Source organism: Pinus tabuliformis, chromosome 1_2, assembly GCF_031772625.1.
Source record: "Pinus tabuliformis cultivar Carrire ecotype Pingquan chromosome 1_2, CPIR1, whole genome shotgun sequence".
NCBI classification, from domain to species: domain Eukaryota; kingdom Viridiplantae; phylum Streptophyta; class Pinopsida; order Pinales; family Pinaceae; genus Pinus; species Pinus tabuliformis.
In genome coordinates, this window is record NC_142298.1 from 316,828,804 (window position 1) to 316,854,200 (window position 25,397).

At 40.6% G+C, this 25,397-nt stretch overlaps 1 protein-coding gene across 2 annotated transcripts in view; it reads right to left on the reverse strand.

Annotated features, from left to right (window-relative positions):
- LOC149205638 (DNA-(apurinic or apyrimidinic site) endonuclease-like) overlaps positions 1-25,397 on the reverse strand; it is a 447,710-nt gene that overhangs the window by 171,320 nt on the left and 250,993 nt on the right. For both annotated transcript variants that reach the window (XM_089395132.1, XM_089395131.1), the window contains exon 4: positions 4,458-4,659. In XM_089395132.1, coding sequence (XP_089251258.1) covers positions 4,458-4,659 — 202 coding nt within the window. The remainder of the gene's footprint in view (positions 1-4,457; positions 4,660-25,397) is intronic.

A 25,397-nucleotide genomic window follows, 5' to 3' on the forward strand; every position in this document is an offset into this window, starting at 1 on the left:
ACTCGGTGATCAACAGGTACAAATAAGGTCACTTCTCATACAAATTACATGCTTCAAACCTTGTAGACATTAGGTGTGGCAATTGAACCTCTTCAAGGGATGTTGGCTTAATGATACTCCACTGAAATCAAACCAGAGTTATGAAGATACCAACGAACCTGTGGAAGAATCCTAATCATAGGTCTACTTAGTCTGCATTAAGGAGAGATTTTGCCAGCTATCAATCCACAGAAAAGAATCCCAATGAACTTGTAGCAGGAGACCTATAACGTTGCTTGCTACTTGTTTTGAGACACCAATAAGACCGAGCCTTTCACAGTGCCTCCAATAAACTTAATGCCAATTCAGACCTGTGCTTTGATGCCTTAACCACAGGGATTTAGTGCATCCTGAGGTTTTGGATCCTTCATTGGTTGAACAGAGAATAAGCCCTAATCTTGAATGTGTTAGGCCGCAAAAGAGAGGATGTACTTTAGATAAGAATGCCCACTTGAACCTACAAGAACACCCCAACGAACCACCAAAATCAAAAAGAAAAATTAACCAAACCCTAACCCTCAACTGATTTTTGCGTTATCTCCTCTAGGGCCGAAAATTTCAAAGAGTCTTCACAAGATCATGCATTAAAAAGTGCTTACACTTGGAGGCTATATGCAGTCTCTTTTTATAGACAAAGGTTTGGGCTAGGATGGGCTTCAAGGAGACTTCCAACAAATTAAATATTGAGGGAATATTCAAGTGAAACCATTAAATCTACTACCTTGAGCCCTAAGCAACGAGACCATTTGCCTTTTTGATGATGGATTTAGCCTTTGATGTATGAAGGATACTTCTTATGGGTGTAAAACACTTGTGATGCCCTCTTCAAGATGATTGCTCCACAAAACATGATAAAGAACCCTTATGCTTGATGTCTAATGACAAACAACCAATGAAAGAGTGCCATGTCACCATCCCTTGGGGTTTTTGCCCACCAGATGGGGCCTTCAACTTTAAACACACATATCTCTCAACCCGTGAGGCTTCTCGGAGCATGCTACATACCACCAAAATCAGCTTGACGAGGAGAATCCATCTAGAGTGGTATCGATGCAAGAATAATTGGTTTGCATGTCATGTTGGGCAACAAGGGCGGGCATCACTAGGTGTTGCTTGGGTTGACATCAATGACAACCACCTATCAACACTAATTTTGTTGTCTCGTCACTTTCTATTTCTTGAATATTGAACATTTGTATAATTGCTTGATGAAGAACACAAGAAGTAATAAGAAGAGATTTAAAATTCACAAGTAATTTCCAAGACAAACAAATCAAGCCTAATCCTACTACACTTGGTTTCTCAACACACATCACATCACAAGATCCACCCAAGAAGGTCACTCTACTAATCCTCCATTGCACATAAGAGAGAGAAAATCACTAACGAATAAAAGTTATGCTCCAAGTGTCGTGTTTCATTGTTTCATTTTCAGCCCCTCCTCATACAATAAGGCCAACAAGGAACCAACACAAGTGACTGACAACAACCAATCAAAAGATAGGATTAACGAACATTGGGGAAAGATAAAAAAGGTTAAATATGAATAGCATGGAGCTCTGCGATCACTAGAGCCTTCTATTTGTGCCCCTCTTAGATAGTCAAAGAAAAACCCTAAGGAAGGTCACACCAGACTAGAAACCCATGATAACAACCAAGGCGAAGTAAGGGAACAAGTACACAACCAATAGCAGTCTATAATTCAATTTCATCCTATGATCTATACTAGAATGCCTTAAACATTAAATGAGAGCACTTGAATGCAAAAACGGTTAAAGTACTTCACAATAGATGACCCACCTTCAACATGTGAATAGAGGCTAGATTAATGAGTGCACTGAACGGAAAATGGATGAAACGTGTCCGAGGCTGGCTATCTATGGATCACAATAAGAGCTGTTGGCTAGCAAGTTGTACCATAGGAGAAAAAAAATTCTCTAGGGTTACCCATCTATGTGGATGGGTAACAGGCAGTAATCAGATTTTATATGCATATTTGCATTAAGATATGAATAGAAAACCTCATCCTTTATGCCTAATAAAAATGTCCTATAAGTGGGGACCATCCAAGCATACACAATGTGGGAACATAATAACTTAAGTATGGAAACACATTTCATCCTCTAGTCTTACCAACTTAAAATATAAACAAAAATAAAAATTATACATATACCTGCTAACGTCTAAGCTTATGTCAAATATTCACAATAATACTTACGGTAGACTCCTTGTCAATAAAATCCAGATAGAAAGGCTAATGAAAATTGTACAAACGGATACCTAGTATTGAACTAAAAAGCTGTAGCAATATTTAAGACTAAAGAAGTATATCCAATGGTACAATGTTGGTGATCCATTACCCAACTTAAAAAGTTTGGCCAAACAAGGGTGGTACTTGTCTTGCAATCCTTTGCATTAGGAAGCTTGTATGCTGCCTTGATGCTCTCATCTCTTAGAATTGGGACTCGGCAGTGTTAGCCAATGTGCAGTTTTAGTAGTTTCACGCTCAATGCAGTTCAAAAGATAACAGTTATCCAGATAGTATAGTGCCTAGCTTACAGGAAATATTAGCTACTGTATAAACCCAGCTCCCACCTTTACCGTGCCTACCCTGAAAGCAGTGTTTTTAAAACCGGAACCGGTGACCGGACCGGTCCACCTAATGAACCGGTTTACCGACCGGAACCGGTCTAACCGGGACTGGTTTGGTCTAAACGAACCGGTTTTAGAAAAATACATTAAATAATTATTTTTTAATGAAAAAAACTATTTTTAAGATTTAAAAGCATGATTCCAAGCCAATAGAGACAAAATATGCAAAGATTGCTCATTTATATACCATGTAAAGGTGAATATATCAAAATGGCACCGAGTGCAATACATATCATCGACAAAATACACAAGCAATGAGGCTCTAAACCACTAAGAAGATACTAATATCACAAGTAAATTTCATCTAAGGAAAATGTTAGGTTTAATATATTGCCCTAACCATTTTCCAACATGGTATCAAAGCTATGGTTTGTATCCTTGGTAGCTGGAAATATCACTATTTCATCTGTAGCTTGATCATTTGGAGATCAAGTATAACAAGACTAGCAAGAAGCTTATACAAAAGAAGAGAACCAAACAACAGACAAAAAGTCTGCCCCTAAATTAAAATAGGTCTGCATAGAGGTCCAAATTTTGAGGTGTTTCAGAGACACGAGAATCATAGAGGTTCAAAGTCTGGTGTATTTCAGAGACCCAAGAATCACAAAGATCCAAAGTCCGGAGTATTACAGAAACCCAAGAATCACAGTAACTTCGTATAGAAGTCCGAAGATTGTAGGCCTAATAACATTGCAGAGGTACAAAATCTTCCTTGGTTAATAGAGGTCCGAAACTATAATGATACTAAAGAAGGTCTGAAGATTTCAGTGGATTACAAAGGTCTGAATTACAATGGTATTTCAATTTTCCCGAATTGCAGTGATATTTTAAGAACTTAGAAAATTGTAGTAAGGTTTGAGAGATGAAGTATCTAGAACATGTATCATTCCTATTGATAAAGTCATGAAAATCATAACCCCTAAACCACTAAACCACTAAACAGCTGCGCTTTTTGTCATGTTTCGGTGGGCTGTCCATAAACCGGCCGGTTTAGGACGGAACCGGCCGGTTTGATACAAACCGGCCGGTTCCGTCCTAAACCGGCCGGTTTTGACCGGTTAGGGCCATATTTTGGGCACAGGACAGAGCTGACCGGGTTTATTAGGCCGGTTCGGACCGGCCAGCTATCTAACCGGCCGGTTTGACCGGTAACCGGTTTTTGTGGCCGGTTTTTAAACTATGCCTGAAAGGTAAACTTTCACAAACTAGTTTTTGGATGCTTTGGAAGCAATTCTATGCTGGTGGGGGTAGGGATCTGTAGAAGCAGATAATTGTCAACCCCACTCAAACCTATTGATTTTTTCCCTGCACTAATGCAACTAGCAGAGCTCCAAAAAACCATGCAGGTTTATACAGGTGGGAATAGAATTCGATCATAACAGAATTTTATTTAAGCATATATTGGGAAGTAGCTTCACTGTGAAGGTGTTATGACCGCCTGAAATCACTTGATCAAACATGTTGCATTAGAACCTAACACAATTCCCAGAGTCCTCACATTCAGTTGACACCATGTTCACTTTACAAAGATGAATTATATAAATAACCCATATCATTTCAGCAGTGACAGACGAGTAGCACACTAGCAAGTCATCTCAAATTTGTCACCAGTGAACACCAAAGCTGGATGAAAACTCAGTAGGTTGTGAGATAGAGCTCACAAGTGTGGAGACAAAAGAGGACAAAAGGAATGAACAGATTATAAAATATGCAATGGCAGTTTATCTGAAACCTAACAATGGATAATAAAATTCAAAGAATTTTACCTAACATTCAGATCCCCACACCATATTAGGGGTTTATCTGAAACCCCTAGGACAAAATCCAGCATTCTTTGGTCCCATTTCCTTCTCCGTCGGAAGCTTGTTTCTTCATCCTTCCAGCCATTGTTTGGAACATATGAATTCAGAAGACGAAACCCCTCAAATTCAGCCACAATCACTCGTCCATCAACCTCATGCTTCAAAGCTGTCAAAGTAAATTACAGTAGCAAAGATCTTAGACTGGTTATCAAAATTCCTATATCATGTTCTAGAAAAAAAAATTGTTAGCAACTCTCTTGTTTCATTTTTAAATGTAGTAAGATTAAAAGACAAACACTCGTAAGAAACCAGACTGACATTATCAAAGAGGATAATGGAATGAATATTTGACAGCAACAAAGGCAAATAGACATAGAACTTTAGCCATTGCAAACTAAAATCAGCATACCATGGTCCATATATACATTCAGATTGCATTTGTTTCCTATAATCTCGTACTATTGTGTAGCATTCTGCAATTCCTACAATTACTGACTCAAACAATTTTAATTTAATGCATATTCAGTAGAAGGCTTCAAGTATGTTTTATCCTAAAATAGTGTTGTCTCCTGCCACTTGATCTAGCACAGGTAATTGTCAATATAATAACTGTAGTGTTTGATCTCATTACCTAAGATTTGGATATTAATCATATAAGACAAATTAACCAAGGAGGAAAGATGCTTGGTTAGCTAGAAGATTTCATATGCCATGACAGTCTCCCATTTCTAGCTCACCAAACTTGGGTCTTAAGAGTATGCTAGCAGACTGCCAATTATCTTTGATTGTGGCATTTCATTAGAGGATTTGCCAGGCAGCTCCTGTCAAAGAGGGTGGGGAAGATTTATACATAGAGCTTCATATTTTGTCCATATCAAACTCAACTCTCAATTCTGGGTTGTCACTGTCACTTCTAGGGATGTTTTAGGACATCTTCTTGAGGATGTGTTGCAGCAATTTCATCAATGGGAGCAGTGAAATAGACAAACAGCTGGATTTTGGGTTTTGGGAAGTTCTAACCCCATCACTAGTTTCAAATTCCATCAACCTACTCTGGAAGGTTTTTTATGCCCAAGAGTGGGATTTTGGCCCATTTTGACCTATAAGGAGAACAACCTAGTCTAAGGCAGCAACAGTGTTACTGAAGTCCTCTCCAATGAAGAACAGTCAATCAAAGTCCGAAAGACTATGCTACAGATGAGGGGAAACCATAAATGTGGCACTTGTGAGGCTCAAAGAGGAGTAAGCTCACCAAATCAGCTCCAAAATCTAGATGGGAGGTTTCCAAGGTATGAACTCCTTGTCAAATCATTGCAACCATGTCCTCAACTCAAGGGATGTTCGCACATGCCAAATAGGAGTCCCAATAGCTAAGAAATGCATCCTCCAAGGTGATCGACCCAGCAAACTATGTGAGACATCCCTCCAAATGTGTGAATAGGTTAAGTGTTCCAAAATTTGACACATGGCATGGCATGAGAGGTCTGAATGCCTAAACAATAACCTGAAAATACCTACGGCATTATGGCCAGTGCCTCGAGAGTTGTGGAACTACCTAGGGCATTGTGAATTGCCTCGAGAGATATGAAAGTGCCTCTGGAACTATGTATACATATGAAAATATGTAGGGTGATCTTAATAGATAGATGCATGCCAAGAGCCCATAGCCAAAGCGTGACAAATACAGGGACCACGCTTAGTCATAAGATACGTGGCTTTAGGTATAACAACCTTTACAATGTTATCTTTTGTAGCATTGAATGTGTTCTAGCCATTGAATTTGGCAGAGAAGCTAGAATGCATGAGATATCCAAAACCCAAAAATCGTTTCTGGAAATTCCACCAAGAGATGACTTAATTAGATTATTAACCTATTTTTTAATGTTTCCAAAGTCTAAACTTAAGAAAATTGGTTAATTAATCACAATTAATTAATTCAAGGTGAGAATAGTCTAGAAACTCACACAGATCGACTTCAAGATGATCCTAGCCTTTGATTAAGAATTAATCCTAGTCGTTGGTACTCCAACAGAGGATTATAAAAAGAAGTCGATGGGCACTTGGAGTACACACCATGGGACACTTGGAGAATTTGATTTTCCAGAGTAGTAGCAGTCAGTTGGGGAAAAGTTTGAGCTTCAGTGACGAAGCAGAGTCAGTGAGGGCAAGGACAATGAGGCTGGAGTAAGTTTTCCAAATCCAGCGAGTGCATTTACAGAGAGGCTGAGATTTCTCTAGGAGGTTGCGCAGAGGCAACACAAAGCCTCAAGAAGGAAGACGTTTTTAGTTCCAAAGGCCAGGTAGAGGTTCCAAAGTGTCGGAGAAACGTTTTCCTAGTCAGCAGTAGTCAAGACGGCTAGACTAGCAGTCAATTCGAGCAGCAGGCAGTTGCCACAGGTAACATCAAGTTGATGTAGAACCTATGCAGGCTCAATTGGATGGCTTGCTTTCCAGAGGCAATCTAGTGCCGAAATTGCCCGGAGTGAGGGTAAATTCCCTCTAGATAATTTTGCCAATATTCTCTCTACAGGATAGCCAAATTTTGATGTCCAGTTTATTGTACTCAGATTTTTCTCACTACTGCATAATAATAAAACCCTCAATTGCTGCATCAGTTTTCCCAAGTTGGGTTTTTTCCGGGGACATTTGTCCAAAAATAACTATGCTAATTTTGATGTGTGCGCTAGCATGTTTCTCAGTTTCCAACGTTATTTTTCTTCTGTAGTATTTATTTGTGAAAATGGCAGTGTGAATTATTTGGTATTTGTCGTAGCAAACTGCAAATAAATTGTTAACAAATTAACAATTAGGAATATAATTCCCAGTTCCTGTGATAGATGAAGTTTTCACATCGTATCATAGTGTCAGTGATCAGTCGGGAAGCTCAAGCAAAGATGGGGATTTCGTTGTTCACTAGGAACAACAGGCCGAAATTCATAGAGGTTGCACAGTTCATTGACAGGTGGCCTGAATCGTTGGGGCAAAAATTCAATTTTCAGTTGCAGGGTTGCAGAAAAGTCGAGTTGTCCGGGATAATGATTCCGGCAATCAGAGGGATCAACAGCAGCTCGGATTTTCACTGAGTAGATTTTTGGTTGGACACAGAGGGTTTTACGGCAGTTTGCAGTTGCAAAATTAGCGTTGAGTGGAAGAGAAAAGCACACACTGCAGAGGGAAGATTTCTCTCAGGGAACTTCGAGTTTCAGAAGTTCGATTTTCCAGTGCATATTGGCAGTTGCTGTGAGCAGATTTTCTCACTCTAGAAGGGAGTGCGAGTAGTAGATTCAGTAGTCGAGCAGAGGGAAAGAGGGAGATTTTCGAAGTTTATTTCTCCAGTTTTGAGTTTCTAGATTTTGTAGCTCTTCAGGGATGGTCGTGCAAGATTGCCAGAGAAGGTCGTGCCAGATAGCCAGAATACAGATCTGGGCAGCAGATCGAATTCCAGTTGCCGGAGACAGAGGAAGTGCGAGTTGTCCAGTGCAGGTTGCAAAGCGAAGAAAGGTCCCAGTAAGGACAAGGCTCAAAAGGAGGTAATGGGGTACCAAATCCAAGAGGAGTATGAGACTCCAGTGCGTTGAATGGGCGGGGTCCAACGTAGTTGCAACAAGGAGATCAATCAGATCAGTTCCAGATTGTTGCAACTGGACCATCACCTTTGTTACAGGGGCCCACAATACCACAGTAATAGATTCAGTGTTAGTAGATGCAGCTAGTCATTCATAGGACAGTTGTATAGCTAGTTATAGTCAGTACCCGGGAGACACTTGCAGAACTAGTTGTAGTGACACAAGCAGTGTAAATTGCCCAATTGCAGTATGCAGGTGTAGTTCTAGCCAAAAGATTCCCAGCACAGAGTTTCACAGTCTAGTTTCTAGTGCAGGAGAACAATGCGAGTTGCCAGGAGGGAGCAGAGAGATTTCCCATAGGGAAATCGAGACTCAGAGGGAGTGCAGCTTCAAAGGAAGCAGACCTAGGGAAGCTAGCTTCAGGATCTAAGGACATCAGAGTCATTGCAGGAGTTGCAGCAGCAGCAGTATGAGTAGATCAGATTTTGCCATGTTCGCAGATACACCTCCAAGAGTGAGGTGGGGTGATTTGGTGATATAGTCCTAGAGAGCTACAGAGATTGGGCAGGATCCATTGAGGAGTCCACCTCATAAGATCATTGCCTGGCTATGGGGGGCCCACAGTGTTCAGTAGCAGGATGGATCAGTGACAGTTGATGCAATCAGTACCAAAGTGACAGTTGCAGACTAGTAGCAGTCAGATGCTAAGGAGCATAGTGCAATGTTGATAGTAGAGCACGTGGCTCAATGCAGAGTTAGCAGCAATGCAGATCCTTCAATGACAATGCAGAGGCTAGTAGCAATCAGGAGTCAAGGGACAAATGCATCATACTGAACAAAAATGATTCAGTATTTTGGATGCTTCTTAGTTGCAGTAGTTGGAGTTGCAGTAGCAACAGATGGGAGGGAGTTGTAGTGTAGATGCAGAGTTGGCAGCAATATAGTAGTGTCAGCAACAACACAAATGCAGCATCAGAGTAGTGCAATGGTTGGTGGGCAACAGTGTCCAGATATCAACAACGTGATAAGAGATGACACAGAGACAGAGTGTTGTGACAAGGTGTGCAGCACTAGAACACAATCCTCGCTAAGAGGGAGTGTCAGTTTTTATAGCATCGGATGTGTTATAGCCACAAAATTTGGTGAAGATGCTAGAATGCATGAGATCTCCAAAACCTAGAAATCATTTTTGGAAATTCCACCTAGAGATGACTTAATTAGATTATTAACCTATTTTTAATGTTTCCTAAGTATAAACTTAGGAAAACTGTTTAATTAACCAGAATTAATTAATTCAAGGTGAGAATAGTCTAGAAACTCACACGGATTGATTTCAAAATGATTGTAGCCCTTGATTAAGATCTAATCTTAGCCAACGATGCTACAACAGAGAATTATAAGAAGAAGTCGATGGGCACTTAGAGAACGCACCAGAGACACTTGGAGAATTTGATTTTCCATAGTAGTAGCAGTTAGTTGTCGGAGAGTTCGAGCTTCAGTAGGGAAGTAGAGTCAGTGAGGGGCAGGGACAGTGAAGCTAGAGGAAGTTTTCCAGATCCAGCTAGTGCATTTACTGAGAGGTCGATATTTCTCCAGGAGGTTGCACAGAGGCAGCGCAGAGCCTTAAGAAGGCAGTTCGATTTACTAGAAAGGAAGACGTTTTCAGTTCAGGTTCCAGAGTGTCGGAGAAACGTTTACCTAGTCAACAATAGGCAGGACGGCTAGACTAGCAGTCAGTTCGGGCAGCAATTGCAGCTGGCAGCATCAGGTTGATGCAAAGCCTGCACAGGCCCAGTTGGACAGCTTGCTTTTCAGAGAAAGTCAAGTGTCGGAATTGTCGGAGTGAGAGTAAATTCCCTCTAGATATTTTTGCCAATATTTTCTCTACAAGATAGCCAGATTTCGACATTCAATTTATTGTACTCAAATTTTTCTTACTGCTGCATAATAATAAAGTAGTAAACCCTCAACTGTTGCACCGGTTTTCCCAAGTTGGGTTTTTCCGAGTATATTTGTCCAAAAATAATTGTGTTAATTTTGATGTGTGTGCTAGCATATTTCTCAGTTTCCAGCACTATTTTTCTTCCGCGATATTTATTTGTGAAAATCACAGTGTGAATTATTTGGTATTTGTCGTTGCAAAATGCAAATAAATTGTTAAATAAATTAACAATTAGGAAAATAATTTCTATTTCTTGTGACAGATGACATTTTCACATATAATACATCAGGAAAAACTTTTACACGAGGGTAAAGTGAAAAAAACCTAGGTGTTCAATAAGTAATGTGTCCTAGCAAATTCACTCCATGACCCCCCTGTACCTACCCCAAACATAAATACTAAATAGCCTAAAAGGAATTTCTAAATATTCGAAAATATGGCTAGGTTGGATCATGGAACATCATTTCTCTAAAAGCAACAAAAGATTAGATGTCCTCCAAGGCAGAACAATTTCAAAAGACCATCATGGCAATCCAACTCACCAAGGTACCAAATTATATTTATTGGTTGTTGCTATTCATGTACAAATTTTGGGCATAAGTCTATAAATTGTAAAGCTCGTAGCAGGGTTAACTACAAAGGATATCAACAAAATCCTAGAAGCATGTTTATAAGTAGACAAGTCAGAAATCCTAATGGATTCTCCAGCAAAAGGTACACAACATTTGCTCCATCATTCAAGTACAACATAGAATGCTTTAAATGCCATAACTTTGGACATATTGCATGAGACTGCAGATGTGACATGAAGTGGACTCCTAACCAGATTAGGCAAGAAAGCAAACCCGCTAAGGTTTGGAGAAGAAACCATGTTAAAGAAGAAATATTGTCAGGAGGAGCATCCCTGCAAAAGCAAGACCCTTTGCCATTAATGTCAAAGGGGGGAGAGAAAAGGAAGTGCAGTATGGAGATAAAGGAAGTGAAGCATGGAGACAGGGGAAGCATGATGACAAGGGGAGCATCAGTGTTGAAATCAATGACAAAGGGGGGGACTCTTGGAAGAATTTGTCATTGATGTCAAAGGGTGAATGGACCGGCACTTGTTTGATGATATGCATGAAAACGTTAGTGAATTTGGGTGCAAGACCACCCTAGATTGGTAGCCCTTGTCATGCCATTTCCTTTGATAGGTGGCACATATTGTGCATCCTCTTGCTTGGAGAGATATTGATTTTTGAAGTTTGATGTCACGAGAATGCGTTTAGCACCAGCATCTTGCCCCACAAAATCATGACCTTAATGTTCTATTGCTGACATAGAAGAAGGTCAAAATTGTGAGTTGAATTGTCCTAGTTCCATATGTCCAAGTCAGCCTTGAACGAAGATATTATGGAAGACAAAAAAATAATTTTTAAGGTGTCTAATGCACCTTGTTCAGGTCAGCTTTCCTCTGTCAGGTCAACTCCAAAGATGATGATTCAGATTTACCCTAGTCAGTGATTTGATTTTCCACAAAAAGGTCTGATGAACAACTTTGAACAGGGCCCAGGTTCTGCTCCAAAATTAGGATATATGCGTCAGATTCAACTCTGCCATAGACTTCAGATCTGCTTTTAATATACCCACAGATTAGCTATTTAAAACAGAGATAGAATGCCTCAGAAATCATAGAATCTGTTGCCACAGAGGTGATTCGGACCTGTGTAAGACGAGGCCTCAAAAAGGCTTAAATAGTGTCTAAGGGTTGACTCAAAAACTTGCTCCAGGACTGCCCTAAATAGGGCTGAAAACTTGGCCTCAGGGCAAGCCAAGATGTGCCTCGGATGGTGCCTCAGTGAGGCTGAATTTCGCTGATATAGAGAGCTGCAGATCTTCCTCAGAGGGTCGCACATCTGCCAAAGCCTCAGTCTTTGTCAAAGGGTGTGCCAAATTAGTCCTCAAAACATAACCAAAACAGGTCTCTGAAATGACCTTTAAACCTGTCTCCACACAGCTATAAAATAGCCCTGTTCAGAACATTAAACACACAAATTCTTCTTTAGATTTTTGGCTTCCTTACATCTTCAATGCAGCTCCAACCTCAGACGAACTCAGATATGTTCTCAGATATCTTTCCACAAATGGACCAAATTGATTGCTCAAAAAGCCAACAACTACCATATTTATACATGTTTGGACGGGGTCCTATAATGGGGCCAATTTAGCCAAATAAAAAAAAAAAAATTTGAAAAACCACATCAATTTTGGGATCGACCTAACAAAGGAAAGCCAACCTGAACAAGGTGGATTAGAACCATTAAAAAATCTTTTTTTGTCTTCCATAATATATTAGATCAAGGCTGACTTGGACATATGGAACTAGGTCGATTCAACTCACAATTCTGACTTCCTTCTAGAACAGCAATAAAACATTAAAGTCATGACTTTGTGGGGCAAGATGTTGGTGCTAAACCCATCATTATGGCATCAAACTTCAAAAATCCATATCTCTCCAATCAAGAGGACCCACAAATTGTGCCACAAATCAAACGAAATGGTATGACAAACGCTACCAACCTAGGATGGTCTTGCACCCAAATTAACTAACTTGTGGATGCATATCAACAAACAAGTGTTGGCCCATTCAAGCTTTGACATCAATCACAAATTCTTCCGAAACTTTATGGGCCAAGTGGATCATCTAAGCCTTTGAAGGGATGGATGTTAGTTTTTGTAGCATCCGATGTGTTTTAGCCACGAAATTTTGTGGAGAGGCTACAATACATGAGATCCCAAAAACCTAGAAATCGTTTCTAGAAATTCCGCCTAGAAATTACTTAATTAGATTATTAACCAGTTTTTAATTATTTCCTTAGTCTAAACTTAGGGAATACGGTTAATTAATCAGTATTAATTAAGTCAAGGCAAGAACCATCTAGAAACTTACACGGATCGATCCAGAGATGATCCTAGCCATTGATTAAGTTTTAATCTTGGTCGTTGGTGCTCCAACAGAGGATTATAAGAAGAGGTCAATGTGGTGACGGAAAACACACTTGACCAATTTGATTTCTTGGCAAATCGATTTGCAGAGTAGCAACAGTCAGTTGACAGAGAGAGCTAGAGATCAAAGTAGTGTGAGAGGAGCAGGGGCAGTAAGTCCAGAGGAAAGATTTCCAGATCTGAAGAGGCAGCAGCAAGAGGGCCGAGTTATCCCAAAGAGGCAGCAAGAGGATCTGTACAGTAGCTTCAGCAAGGCAGATCAATTCGTTGGTGAGAAAAACCGTTCTCAGTTCATAGGTCAGGCAGAGGGCCCAAAAGGTCGGAGAGACAACTTCCTCAGCAGCTGGAGGCAGAATGACTTCATCAGAGGCAATTTCAAGCCACACGTGTGGGAGACAGTGCAGAGGCAGCACAGAAGGGCTCACATTGGGGTTTCGACGACCAATTTGCTTAAGGCAAGTCGTGCTAGATATTGCCTATGGGAGAAGGGAAATTCCCTTTAGCATTTTGCCCAGTTTTTCTTCTTGTGGATTGTCAGTTTCAGGGATCCAAAATGTACTCAGATTTTTCACTGCTGCATTATAATAAAACCCTCATTTGCTACACTGATTTTCCCAAGTTGGGTTTTTCTGGGGACTTTTGTCCAAAAATAACTTTGTTATTTGTATGTGTGTGTGCTAGCACTTCTTCCCGCGTTTATTCTTCCACGGTTTTATTTGTGTAGATTGCAATGTGATTTATTCAGTATTTGTCATAGCAAACAGCAAATAATTTGTTAAATTAAATTAACAATTAGGAGAATAATATCCAGTTGCCGCAATAGGATTCCAGTTTGGAATTTTCACAATGGAGGCCTAAGAGGTCCTCTTCCATCATTGCATCATTCAATGGGAACCTTATGGAATGTAGAACCCTGGCTGTACAAATTTTAACCAGAAAATGTAAAGCTTTAATTGTTCATTTTAACTAGACAGGAATCAAAATTTTAAATTTTAAATTGCAGAAGAATACCTGGAATCAGTTGAAAGCGTTTTGGAGTGTTGTTGTTCCCGCTGCTGCAATTACCAAACCACCCTTTTTCCTCCCAGCCTATCTGGGGTCTATTTATACAATCCCAGATCCAGAAGACAAGTCTTTTGGCCCCCATGCCCAAAACCCCAAGAACAATCAATGTTAAAATTGGCAACCAGGACAAAATTTCATGTGCGTCATCTGATTCATGGCTAATAATATTTTTATTAGATTCCTCTCGTCGAGAGGTGTAGGATTGATATAAAGATCATCCAATTCCAATAAGTATTCATGGAGATATGAATTTATTTTGATTATGGAATTATTATCAAGCCGACCTACAACTCATGTAGGCTCAGAAGCCCAACAATCGCATCTATTCACCCACCAACGTTGTGTATAAATATAAGAGGACTTTTCCTCATTTAGACTCACTCATCTCATCACATCTCTCTCTCTCTCTACTGCGCAGATATGAGTCTCTTCTCTACTGCGCTGAAATGGGTCTCTCTCTCTCACGCATGTGAAGCCGGAAGCTGTTGAATTTGAAGCTGCAACTGCAGAAGCAAAGATTGACTTGCGTGGCCTAGACGATCTCCTCTTTGGAACTGCGTTGTAGGTTCATCTGAACCTCCTCTGAAAGCCGCAACTTTTGGTGGTGGAATGAAGTCAATCCGACGAACGGTTTGCAAGATATCGACTGCCCTAGTTTGAAGCCGGAAACTGCTAAAACTGAAGCTGCAACTGCAGAAGCAAAGATTGACTTGTGTGGCCTAGAAGATCTCCTCATCTGAACTGCGCTGTAGGTTCATCTGAACCTCCTCTGGAAGCCGAAACTTTTGTTGGTGGAATGAAGTCAATCCGACGGTCGGTTTGTGAGATATGGTCTGCCCTAGTTTGATAATGAAGCCGCTAATGCTGATGCTACTGATCTAGGGTTTGCTACTGCTGATATGAATCAGATTTATTGTACTATTTCTCTCTGCTGAATTATTGAAGATAAAAGAAGATTTGATCAAAGGGTTTCCCCACACATTGTGGGGTTTGTCCCTGGCTAGCCGCCACATCTTGTGTCTCTTGTCTTGGCTTGTTTTCTGTCGATCGTTTAATGTTCTATCTGCACTTTACTTTATGTACATGTGATTGCTAATCGGTGGAATATAATAAGAAAAAGAAGCAAACTGTTATAAGCATAGAACATACCATAACTTAACATGGTATCGGAGCTGAGGTGAAGACAAAGCCCAAGCAAGAGCAAGAGCAATCATTGAAGAGAAGATTGGCAAGGCTATCCTAAAAGAACTATGGGGTCCTCAACACTCTTTCCTACCGAAGACAAGCTCCGTGAGAAAGCTGACTATCACGGATGGAAGATGTCTATCGATCTAACCCTTGAAGATCAACGAGTGCTGGACCATGTAAGAGGCAATATTGTTGAGCCTTCATCAAATGCATCTGCTGCTGCCTGGAACAAATGGAAAAATGGAGAAGTCAAAACAAAGAAGATCATCCGGGACTCTATCGACAAGCGCTTGGTGGCCTACATCTCTGATCTAGACACCTCCAAGGAAATCTACAACAGACTGGTGAGTTTATTTAAAGTTAATGATGCAAATCAAGTTTTGTTTCTTAGAAATAAGTTGAGGGAAATCAAGAAGGGTAAAGATGAAAGTATGCAAGCATACTTCTTAAGAATCACCGAGATCAAGAACGATCTCCTATCTATTGGGGAAACCATTACTGACAGAGAAATGGCACTCACAACTCTCGGAGGATTACCATCTGAATAGTATGTGTTCAGGACTACTCTTCTGAACAATAATGTAATTCCTAGTTTCGAGGAATTAATGGCTAGATGCATTCAAGAACAAACAAGGGTAGAAGAGCAAGAAATGCCCTTGCCTAAAGGTCCTCCTGCTGCTTTTTCTTCTCAAGCTAAGAAAAGAAATAATTCTGGGTCTAAATCGAAAAGAAAGGTTGGATTTAAGGGTGGAAGAAAAGGACGATGTTTCATTTGCAATAAAGCAGGTCACTATGCAAGGGAATGCCCTGATAGAAAGGACTCTCACCGTGACGATGATCAAAATCCCTCTCATGGTAATCGAAGGAATGGAAAATTCAACAACAAAGGAAAAAGGAATGCGGGAAATCAAGGAAGAAGGCAACCATTCAAGAAGGCTAGAAATTCCAGGTATGAATCTAACACTGTTGATGATAAGCAGGCTAAATATTATCTACCAGCTACTCTATCTACCTCCGATCCTTCGGACTCAATGGGAATTTGGCTCATTGATAGTGGTGCCTCAAGACACTTCACTGGTTACAAAGAAGTACTCTATAATCTAGTAGAGAAAGAAACTAACCTGGAAATTGTCCTTGGAGATGACATGAAATACCCAGTGAAAGGTGTAGGCAATGTTTCTCTTAAACTGAATCAAGGTAATACGATTCACTTACAAGATGTATTATATGTACCTGATCTCAAAAAGAACCTGGTATCCATCTTGGCAATGGAAGACAAAGGCTATAAGGTAACCTTCAGCGATGGTAAGGTACGCATATGGAAAAATAATGTTAAAGATGCTTTCACTCTTGGGTTTCGAGTTGATTCTTTATATCAAGTCGGTGGAAGTCCGCTAGGTGTCATGTCTTGTGACACAACGCTTCAGTCCGAACTTTGGAATCGAAGGTTTGCCCACCTTCATTACAAAGCTCTACCCGATGTAAGACAGATGGTAATAGGGATGCCTAAATTCCAAGTAGAGAAAGAAGGTGTATGTCCAGGATGTCCCGAAGGAAAGCTCAAAAGGGGACCATTCCCTTCAAGTCAAAGAAAGACCTCCGATATATTACAACTAGTTCACTCAGACATATCAGGTATGATGCCTGTGAACTCCTTGGGAGGATACTCATATTATCTCACTTTTACAGATGACCATTCTCGAAAGACCTGGATATACTTCTTGAAAAAGAAGGATGAAGTGTTCCCTTGGTTCCGACACTTCAAAGCCCTAATCGAGAATCAAACCGAAAAGAAGATCAAGATCTTAAGAACTGACAATGGGACTGAATATGAATCTAATGAGTTCCATGACTTTTATAAAGAGGCTGGCATCAAGAGGGAGACTACTACACCATATACTCCTGAACAAAATAGTGTGGCAGAAAGGAAGAACCGCACAATTATGGAAGTTGTCCGAGCCATGCTACATGATCAAAGTCTTCCTAAGTTTCTATGGGCTGAAGCTGCAAACACTGTCGTATATGTACAAAATCGATGCCCTCATCAAGCATTGGGTTCCAAGACTCCTGAAGAAAAATTCACCGGTAAGAAACCTGATGTTTCTCATTTTAAAATTTTTGGAAGCCCTATATACTTTCATGTGCCGAAAGAGAAAAGAAATAAATTGGGAGCATCTGGAAAGAAGGGAATTTTCGTGGGCTATGGTGAAAATACTAAAGGCTATAGAATCTATGTAGCCGGTCAAAGGGAAGTCATAATTAGTCATGATGTCACCTTTGATGAAGATATGGCTCTCAGCAAGGTGATCAATCTTCCGACTTTGAGGAGCTCTCAGGAAGCCGACACCAGGGAACCGAAAGAAAAGGATGATGAATCAATGCCTGATGTAGAAGAACCCATGGATCCGATTGATCCTCCTCCATATGAGCCTTCCTCTTCTAAGAAGAGGCCTTCATGGCTTAAGGGGTTACTTGATGATGCTGAATGACATGTTGCACCCCGAGGAACCTTTCGTGAAAGTAAGAAACCTAATAGGTATCAAGGATACCTGACCATCATGAGCACAATCATACAAAATGAGCCTTCGTCATTCTCAGATGCCGTCAAGCATCAAGTATGGAAGGATGCTATGACCGAAGAATATGAGTCTATCATAAAGAATGATGTTTGGGAAGTAGTTCCCAGACCCCAGGACAAGACTATTGTTACTTCCAAATGGCTTTACAAGATAAAGCATGCAGCAGAAGGAACCACGGAAAAGTATAAGGCTCGTTTTGTTGCTCGAGGTTTCTCCCAAAAGGATGGTATAGACTATGATGAGATATTTGCACCTGTTGCCAGAGATACGACCATCCGCTCGATCATAGCCCTTGCCGCTTCACAAGGATGGAACCTACATCAGATGGATGTCAAGACTGCGTTCTTGCATGGCTCGATCAAAGAAGAGGTCTACGTGGAGCAACCCGAAGGATTTGAGATTTATGATCGAAAATCTCATGTATGCAGGTTGAAGAAAGCTCTCTATGGGCTGAAGCAAGCACCCCGAGCATGGTATGAGAAGATCGATAGCTACTTGATGAAGCTGGGATTCACTAGGAGTGAAGCCGATCCTAACCTTTACTTTAAGGTTGAAGATGACAAGCCTCTCATACTGGTGTTGTATGTGGATGACCTCTTTCTAACAGGTGCAGACCCTCTCATTCACAAATGTAAGAGGGAGCTGGCCTCTGAATTTGAAATGAAAGACCTAGGACTGATGCACTACTTCCTAGGACTTGAAGTGTGGCAAAAGCCAGGAGAAATTTTCCTATCTCAGGGAAAATATGTGGTGAAGATATTGGAAAGATTCGGAATGGTGGACTGCAAGCCTGTAACTACTCCGATGGAGCTTGACTTCAAGAAGTTAAGCGGTAGTGCTGCTGGACCTGTTTTACGAAATGCTACCGAGTATCGGCAACTCGTCGAAGCATTAATGTTCTTAGTGAACTCCCGTCCAGATATATGCTTTGCAGTCAACAAATTGAGCCAGCATATGGTTGAACCCCACCACATACACTGGATTGGTGCCAAGAATCTGCTGAGATATCTTCGTGGCACTATCACTTATGGGTTAAGATACATTGCCAGAGATGTGAGACTATTTGGATACACAGATGCCAACTGGGCAGGCAATGTGGAGGACCGTAAGAGCACTTCAGGGTGTTGTTTCTCCTTGGGATCTGCTTCGATATCCTGGATGAGCAGGAAACAAAAGTCGGTGGCTTTGAGCACCGCCGAAGCAGAGTATATTGTTGCTAGCATGGCTTCTTGTGAGGCAGTTTGGTTGCGAAAGCTCTTCAGTGAGTTGTTTGGATTCACATTGGATACCACTGTGATCCTTTGTGACAACCAAAGTGGGATTCGTTTGTTAGAGAATCCCGTATTCCATGATCGCTCCAAGCATATTGATATCAGATACCATTATATTCGAGATATGGTGCAACGGGGAGCTATAAGGCTCCATCATATCAGTATAGATGAACAAGTCGCCGACATTTTGACAAAACTCCTTGGGAAAGTAAAATTTCTGACTTTCCGTGAACAACTTGGAGTTGTTCAAAGACCCTCCAATGAGGGTCATGTATGATGCATTGAGCTTTGAGAGCTCCAGGGGGGTGCGGGGTGCTTCTTGGAGCAGCATATGACCACAGGATTATTCACTATCCCCTGGTGGTATACATGTACACCCCGTGGCGACATTGTAGCAGGATCGATGTGTTCTCCTGTGAGGCCTGGATTGATGTGTTCTCCATGGCAATTGTAGCAGGATTGATGTGTTCTCCTGTGAGGCCTGGATTGATGTGTTCTCCATGGCAATTGTAGCAGGAATGATGTGTTCTCCTATGAGGACAGGATTGATTAGTTCTTCTGTCGAAGCATCCTACCCATGCAGTCTGGGACTCATGGGAAGTACCTCTCATCTGATCAATGAGCAGGGAAATGAAGTTAGGGACCATAGTAGTACCGATGGACGCATCGTTGTAACTATCGTACTCCCTACGCTAGGATGACCTCCATTGATCTGGGATGAATGATACTGGTCTGGGACCAGTGGTAGGAGTTGTACCATACTATGACGCTGACTTCGGGTCGGTTGAGACTGGTCTGGGATCAGTGGTACATACTTTGAGACTGACTTTGAGTCAGTGGAGGACGATATTGGTCTAGGACCATTGGAGTTGTACTCACTATGACGCTGACTTTGGGTTGGTCGAGACTGGTCTGGGACCATTGGTACATACTCTGAGACTGACTTTGAGTCAGTATGATACATCCTCGATCATTTCTTCCTCTTCATAATTCGGACAAAAGCAGAGTAGAACAGAACAATGCAAGAGCATAGCAGAACAGAACAAAACAGTACAGATCAGTGAGGGGCAGAACAAGACAAAGCAGAACAGGGAAAATAGAGCAGACCAGGGCAAGGGTCAAGTTGTAAAAGGTAGTGCATTTGATGGATGAATAGTAATGACCGATAGACAGATTGCAGATGAAGTTCTCCATGGTTGAGAGGGAGTGTTAAAATTGGCAACCAGGGCAAAACTTCATGTGGGTCATCTTATTCATGGCTAATAATATTTTTATTAGATTCCTCTCGTCGAGCGGTGTAGGATTGATATAAAGATCATCCAATTCCGATAAGTATTCATGGAGATATGAATTTATTTTGATTATGGAATTATTATCAAGCCGACCTACAACTCATGTAGGCTCAGAAGCCCAACAGTCGCATCTATTCACCCACCAACGTTGTGTATAAATATAAGAGGACTTTTCCTCATTTAGACTCACTCATCTCATCACATCTCTCTCTCTCTACTGTGCAGATATGAGTCTCTTCTCTACTGCGGTGAAATGGGTCTCTCTCTCTCACACATGTGAAGCCGGAAGTTGTTGAATTTGAAGCTGCAACTGCAGAAGTAAAAATTGACTTGAGTGGCCTAGAAGATCTCCTCTTTGGAACTGCACTGTAGGTTCATCTGAACCTCCTCTGAAAGCCGCAACTTTTGGTGGTGGAATGAAGTCAATCCGACGAACGGTTTGCAAGATATCGACTGCCCTAGTTTGAAGCCGGAAACTGCTGAAACTGAAGCTGCAACTGCAGAAGCAAAGATTGACTTGCGTGGCCTAGAAGATCTCCTCATCTGAATTGCGTTGTAGGTTCATCTGAACCTCCTCTGGAAGCCGAAAATTTTGGTGGTGGAATGAAGTCAATCCGACAGTCGGTTTGTGAGATATGGTCTGCCCTAGTTTCATAATGAAGCCGCTAATGCTGATGCTACTGATCTAGGGTTTGCTACTGCTGATATGAATCAGATTTATTGTACTATTTCTCTCTGCTGAATTATTGAAGATAAAAGAAGATTTGATCAAAGGGTTTCCCCACACATTGTGGGGTTTGTCCCTGGCTAGCCGCCACATCTTGTGTCTCTTGTCTTGGCTTGTTTTCTGTCGATCGTTTAATGTTCTATCTGCACTTTACTTTATGTACATGTGATTGCTAATCGGTGGAATATAATAAGAAAAAGAAGTAAACTGTTATAAGCATAGAACATACCATAACTTAACAATCAAGCTCAATGTTTGTAAGTTTGTTAGAACTTCCTGCTTTGTCTCTCTCAAACCCAAAAGAATTTCCCACAATCACAAAAAATGGTGTCCTTCTTCAGCCCTCCTTCGTTCCCTTATATGTTTAAATCCACTGCCTTCCAACCACCTTGTTGTCGGCTTCCTTCTCCCTTCCATTGACTCATGCTTCCTTTCGCTGCCACCCTCATACCTTCTAGACCCTTCCTTAATTTTTGGCTAGAGGCGGTTATATTCTCCCTTTAAATGAAGCGTTGAATGGTTCCTTTATAGATTTAGGAATTAGTAATATTTTATTTTATTACATTTCTATTTTAATTAATTTGTTTTATTTTTAAACAATTGCTTTATTTTAACATATAAATGAATTATTTTATTTATTTTAATTAAATTAAATTATCATTTAAATAAATTTAATTTATATTTCAGTGTCTATATATATATATATATATATATATATATATATATATATATATATATAAAGGATATAGGTATATAAGAGTGGTACACATATCAAGACCCTACTTGATATATTTATTATATTCTGGTGAGTTAAGAATTTATTTTGATAATCTATTCGTCAACCTAAACTTAGAAATTTTCCATATTAGCCCATATGTATACTAGTGCAATACATGTGGTTCATGCATATGTAGTTATCATATGCATGCCTCGTATGCTTGCTAATATTCTTATGTTCTTTGTAATTTGATGGGTCATTACATGGAAAACATGGCCAAATATACACCTTTAAACTCTAATAATTACAATAAACATGGTGTAATATTCCTAATTAGCCATGGCTAATTGGAATATTTGATTTTGCTCAATTTTGCCTTCTATAGTTATTTATAAATAAAAAGGTGAAGAAAAGGGGGACATAACTCACCTTTAGAATAAAGTCACTCCCTAGTAGCACAACGTTGTGACTTAAAGGGGAGCCAAGGGGGCCAAAGGACCATGCAGAGATGGGGCCCACGCAGACACTTGGAGGGACTGCGCAGATGGAAAGGAACACGTGGCAAGAGAGGGATTGTGTTGGAGGAGGTGGGCCTTGGGATTGAGAGAGGCCAACGCTATAAAGGAGAGGGGAGCCTCCTCATTTTGTCATTCGATTATGTGCATTTGAGCTAGTCACTTCGACTTGGAGCACGCTGGCTGTTTAGCCTGTCTACAGCACTGTTTAGTGCATTGAGTGTCTCTGTTCGGAGATCTCACCCTTAGCCCCGGGGGACTTCGAGTGCCTACTCGGGCAAGGTAGTTCCGGCAGTCTTTTGCAATAGGATTGATCTTTGGCATTGTGGAGGAGCTGAGCATTTGAGGACTGCGCAGTCTTGGGAGAGAGGGACGCAATTCTTTTGGTGGGAGTTCTGGATTGGGGGGGTTGTGGAGGATTAGCGCTGGGAGATCGAGCAAGGGATCGACTCTTGCATATTGGAGGATTTTGGCAGAGTTTCGCGCTGAGTTTTGGTGGATTCTATTCAGTGGCAACGCAGAGCCTTAGGGGACAGCGTAGAGCCCCAAGGGGGTGATTTTCGAGGGTTGGCTATTTCAAAAAAGCTTTCTGGGTTTTTCTTGGTTTCTTGAGTAGAGTCTGATTCCAGAGTTTCTGCATTTTCTGAAGAGGGAAACAGCGCCAAATCCTCATTTGATGTCCAGTAGTAGCAGCAGCACGGCAGTTCTCTAGCAGCTTGGACGCAGTTCAGAGAGAGGCCATTCCTTTGCTATTCTGAGTGTATTTCTTCACTTGCCTTGTGCAAGTCGAGGTGCCATCTTTCTGATCACCTCCTGTATTCATTCCATTACTCAGTATAATAAAATGGCTTAGCATTTCTCTTTGCATTTCTTGAGTATCTGCTTGTATTTCATGTTCACATTATTATATGTTGTAACACTGTTATTTTTATCACTTTGAGTTTCTCAGTCACTATATCATTGGACGTGTTGGTTGGAGTTTGCTTGGGTTTGAGGGATATCCCGGAAACGAGATATTACACATGGTCAAGAATAAGAGACCATTTGTTGCACATAACATTTGGAAGGCTTAGGAGGATGTCAATCCTAATTTCAACTAGAAGCACCAAGCAATTAGACTTCATCCCTCTTTCAATGATCAATCAATTTGGTAGTTGTCTATCCTCCTGCATGAACAAAGTACTATGATTAAATTGTTGAGAAATCTATAGGGCAGTGGTTAAGATGATTTATAATTATCTTTCTATGAAAATTGCTTGTGATATATTTTTACTTTATCTTACTTATTAACTTCTTCTCTTATTATTATGTTTGTTTATCATCAAACAGCTACCAAGAAGAAGAAGAATAATATTATATAAGTACACAGGATATAGGCTAGAAGCCATGGCCAAAGCCTCTCAACTTACGAGGAAAACCCGCAAATCTCCTCTTCTTATAGATTTTTCAATTGATGAATTCCAAGACCTCTAGACCAAGACCAATACCCTTCCAAGACCAAGTTTGACCTCTCCTAATGATGTGCTTCCTTTGTTCAAGTCAAACCCAGTCAAATCTCTTCCAGCAACACAACTTCGATCCCCAGCAACAGAATTTCAGCCTTTACTACATGTCTGAAATTTTCGTCTCTCCAAGCAACAGCTGTTTCCACATGTGTGAGCTTATTTCAGCCTTGCAAGACTTCTTCAGACCTTCACTTGACTTTATTTCTCTTTTAGGACTTGAGGATGACCTAATGAGCTCTCCTTAGATCTTCTTTCTACACTTCTTCCAAGTTCAATCCTGCAACAGCAAAACCCTAACCCAACAACAAAAACCCTAGCTTCCTTCCTTCGCACTTTTGAGGGGAGAGGGAGAAAAATAAAACACTTGAACTTCGTCCTCCTTCTTCCTTCGCTAGCTTCTTTCTTCTTCTTCGCTCACTTGATGAGAGAATAAATTGTGTCTCTAGGAGGTCGAGTTCCCCCCTTTATATAGGCTTCCAAGGTGGACAAAGTCCTCAAATTAGGTCGACTTCTTTGCTGGTAGGCTGACTTGGTCTTGGGCGGTTTCTTGACACTTTAAAATACAAAAATAATTCTTTCTACAAGTTACAATGTGCCTAAAGGGGTCTTCAACATATGAAAATGACTCTTTTGACTTCTTGAACTAGGACAAACCCTAGAAGCACTCAATGGGTGCTTGACCTTTAAAATAAAAGACCTTGAGCATGAAACCCATGCTCCAAAAATAACAATAATGATTTTTCTTTCATTTTACAATTTACAAGAATCAAAAGTACATTTCATATTTATGAAGACCGAACCTAGTTACGCATTTTTCAACACTCCCTCTTAACTAGGGAGGTATTCATAAACGGTACATGGACATTATCAATCTGAAGAGATCTCATAAGAAGAGTCGAATTGGTAACCCATTTGTTTAGCATCATAACAACCAGCATTGTCACATAGCAAGGTATTGACTAACAACTATATCTCTCCACAAGATCAGAGCACAATATTGGTAAGACCAATGATTTATAAAAACCATCATCATTGTCTCTCAAGGCACATACCCCACCCGGGTGTTCGCAGAGTATGTCCTTGGACTATTCTTATCTTGGATAGCTAGTCCTCAAAGAATATTCGTCCTCAACTACTCTTATCTTGGATGCCTTACCTCATCCTCAAAGTGTATTGAATGCCAGATGTTTACCCAATACTCCATTATGTCTTCACAAGTGAAGACAAGAATGATGTGTCTATCTCTCCCTCTCAACTAGGGAGGATTTATCAACTAGACCAAGCTTGTCTCCTAAGTACACAAGCTTCTTATTAGAAAGAGATTTTGTCAATATGTCAGCGACCTGCTCATCGATGGAGATATATTATAGCTGCAACACAGCATCATGTACCTTCTCAATGTAGTGATACTTGTTGTTTATATGCTTTGTCTTTCCATGAAACACTGGGTCTTCAAACAATCTTATACAACCAATGTTATCACAATGTATAATTGTAGGGTCCATTGGTCCTTCAAACAAGTCAGATAGCAGCTTCCTCAACCAAGCAGTTGCT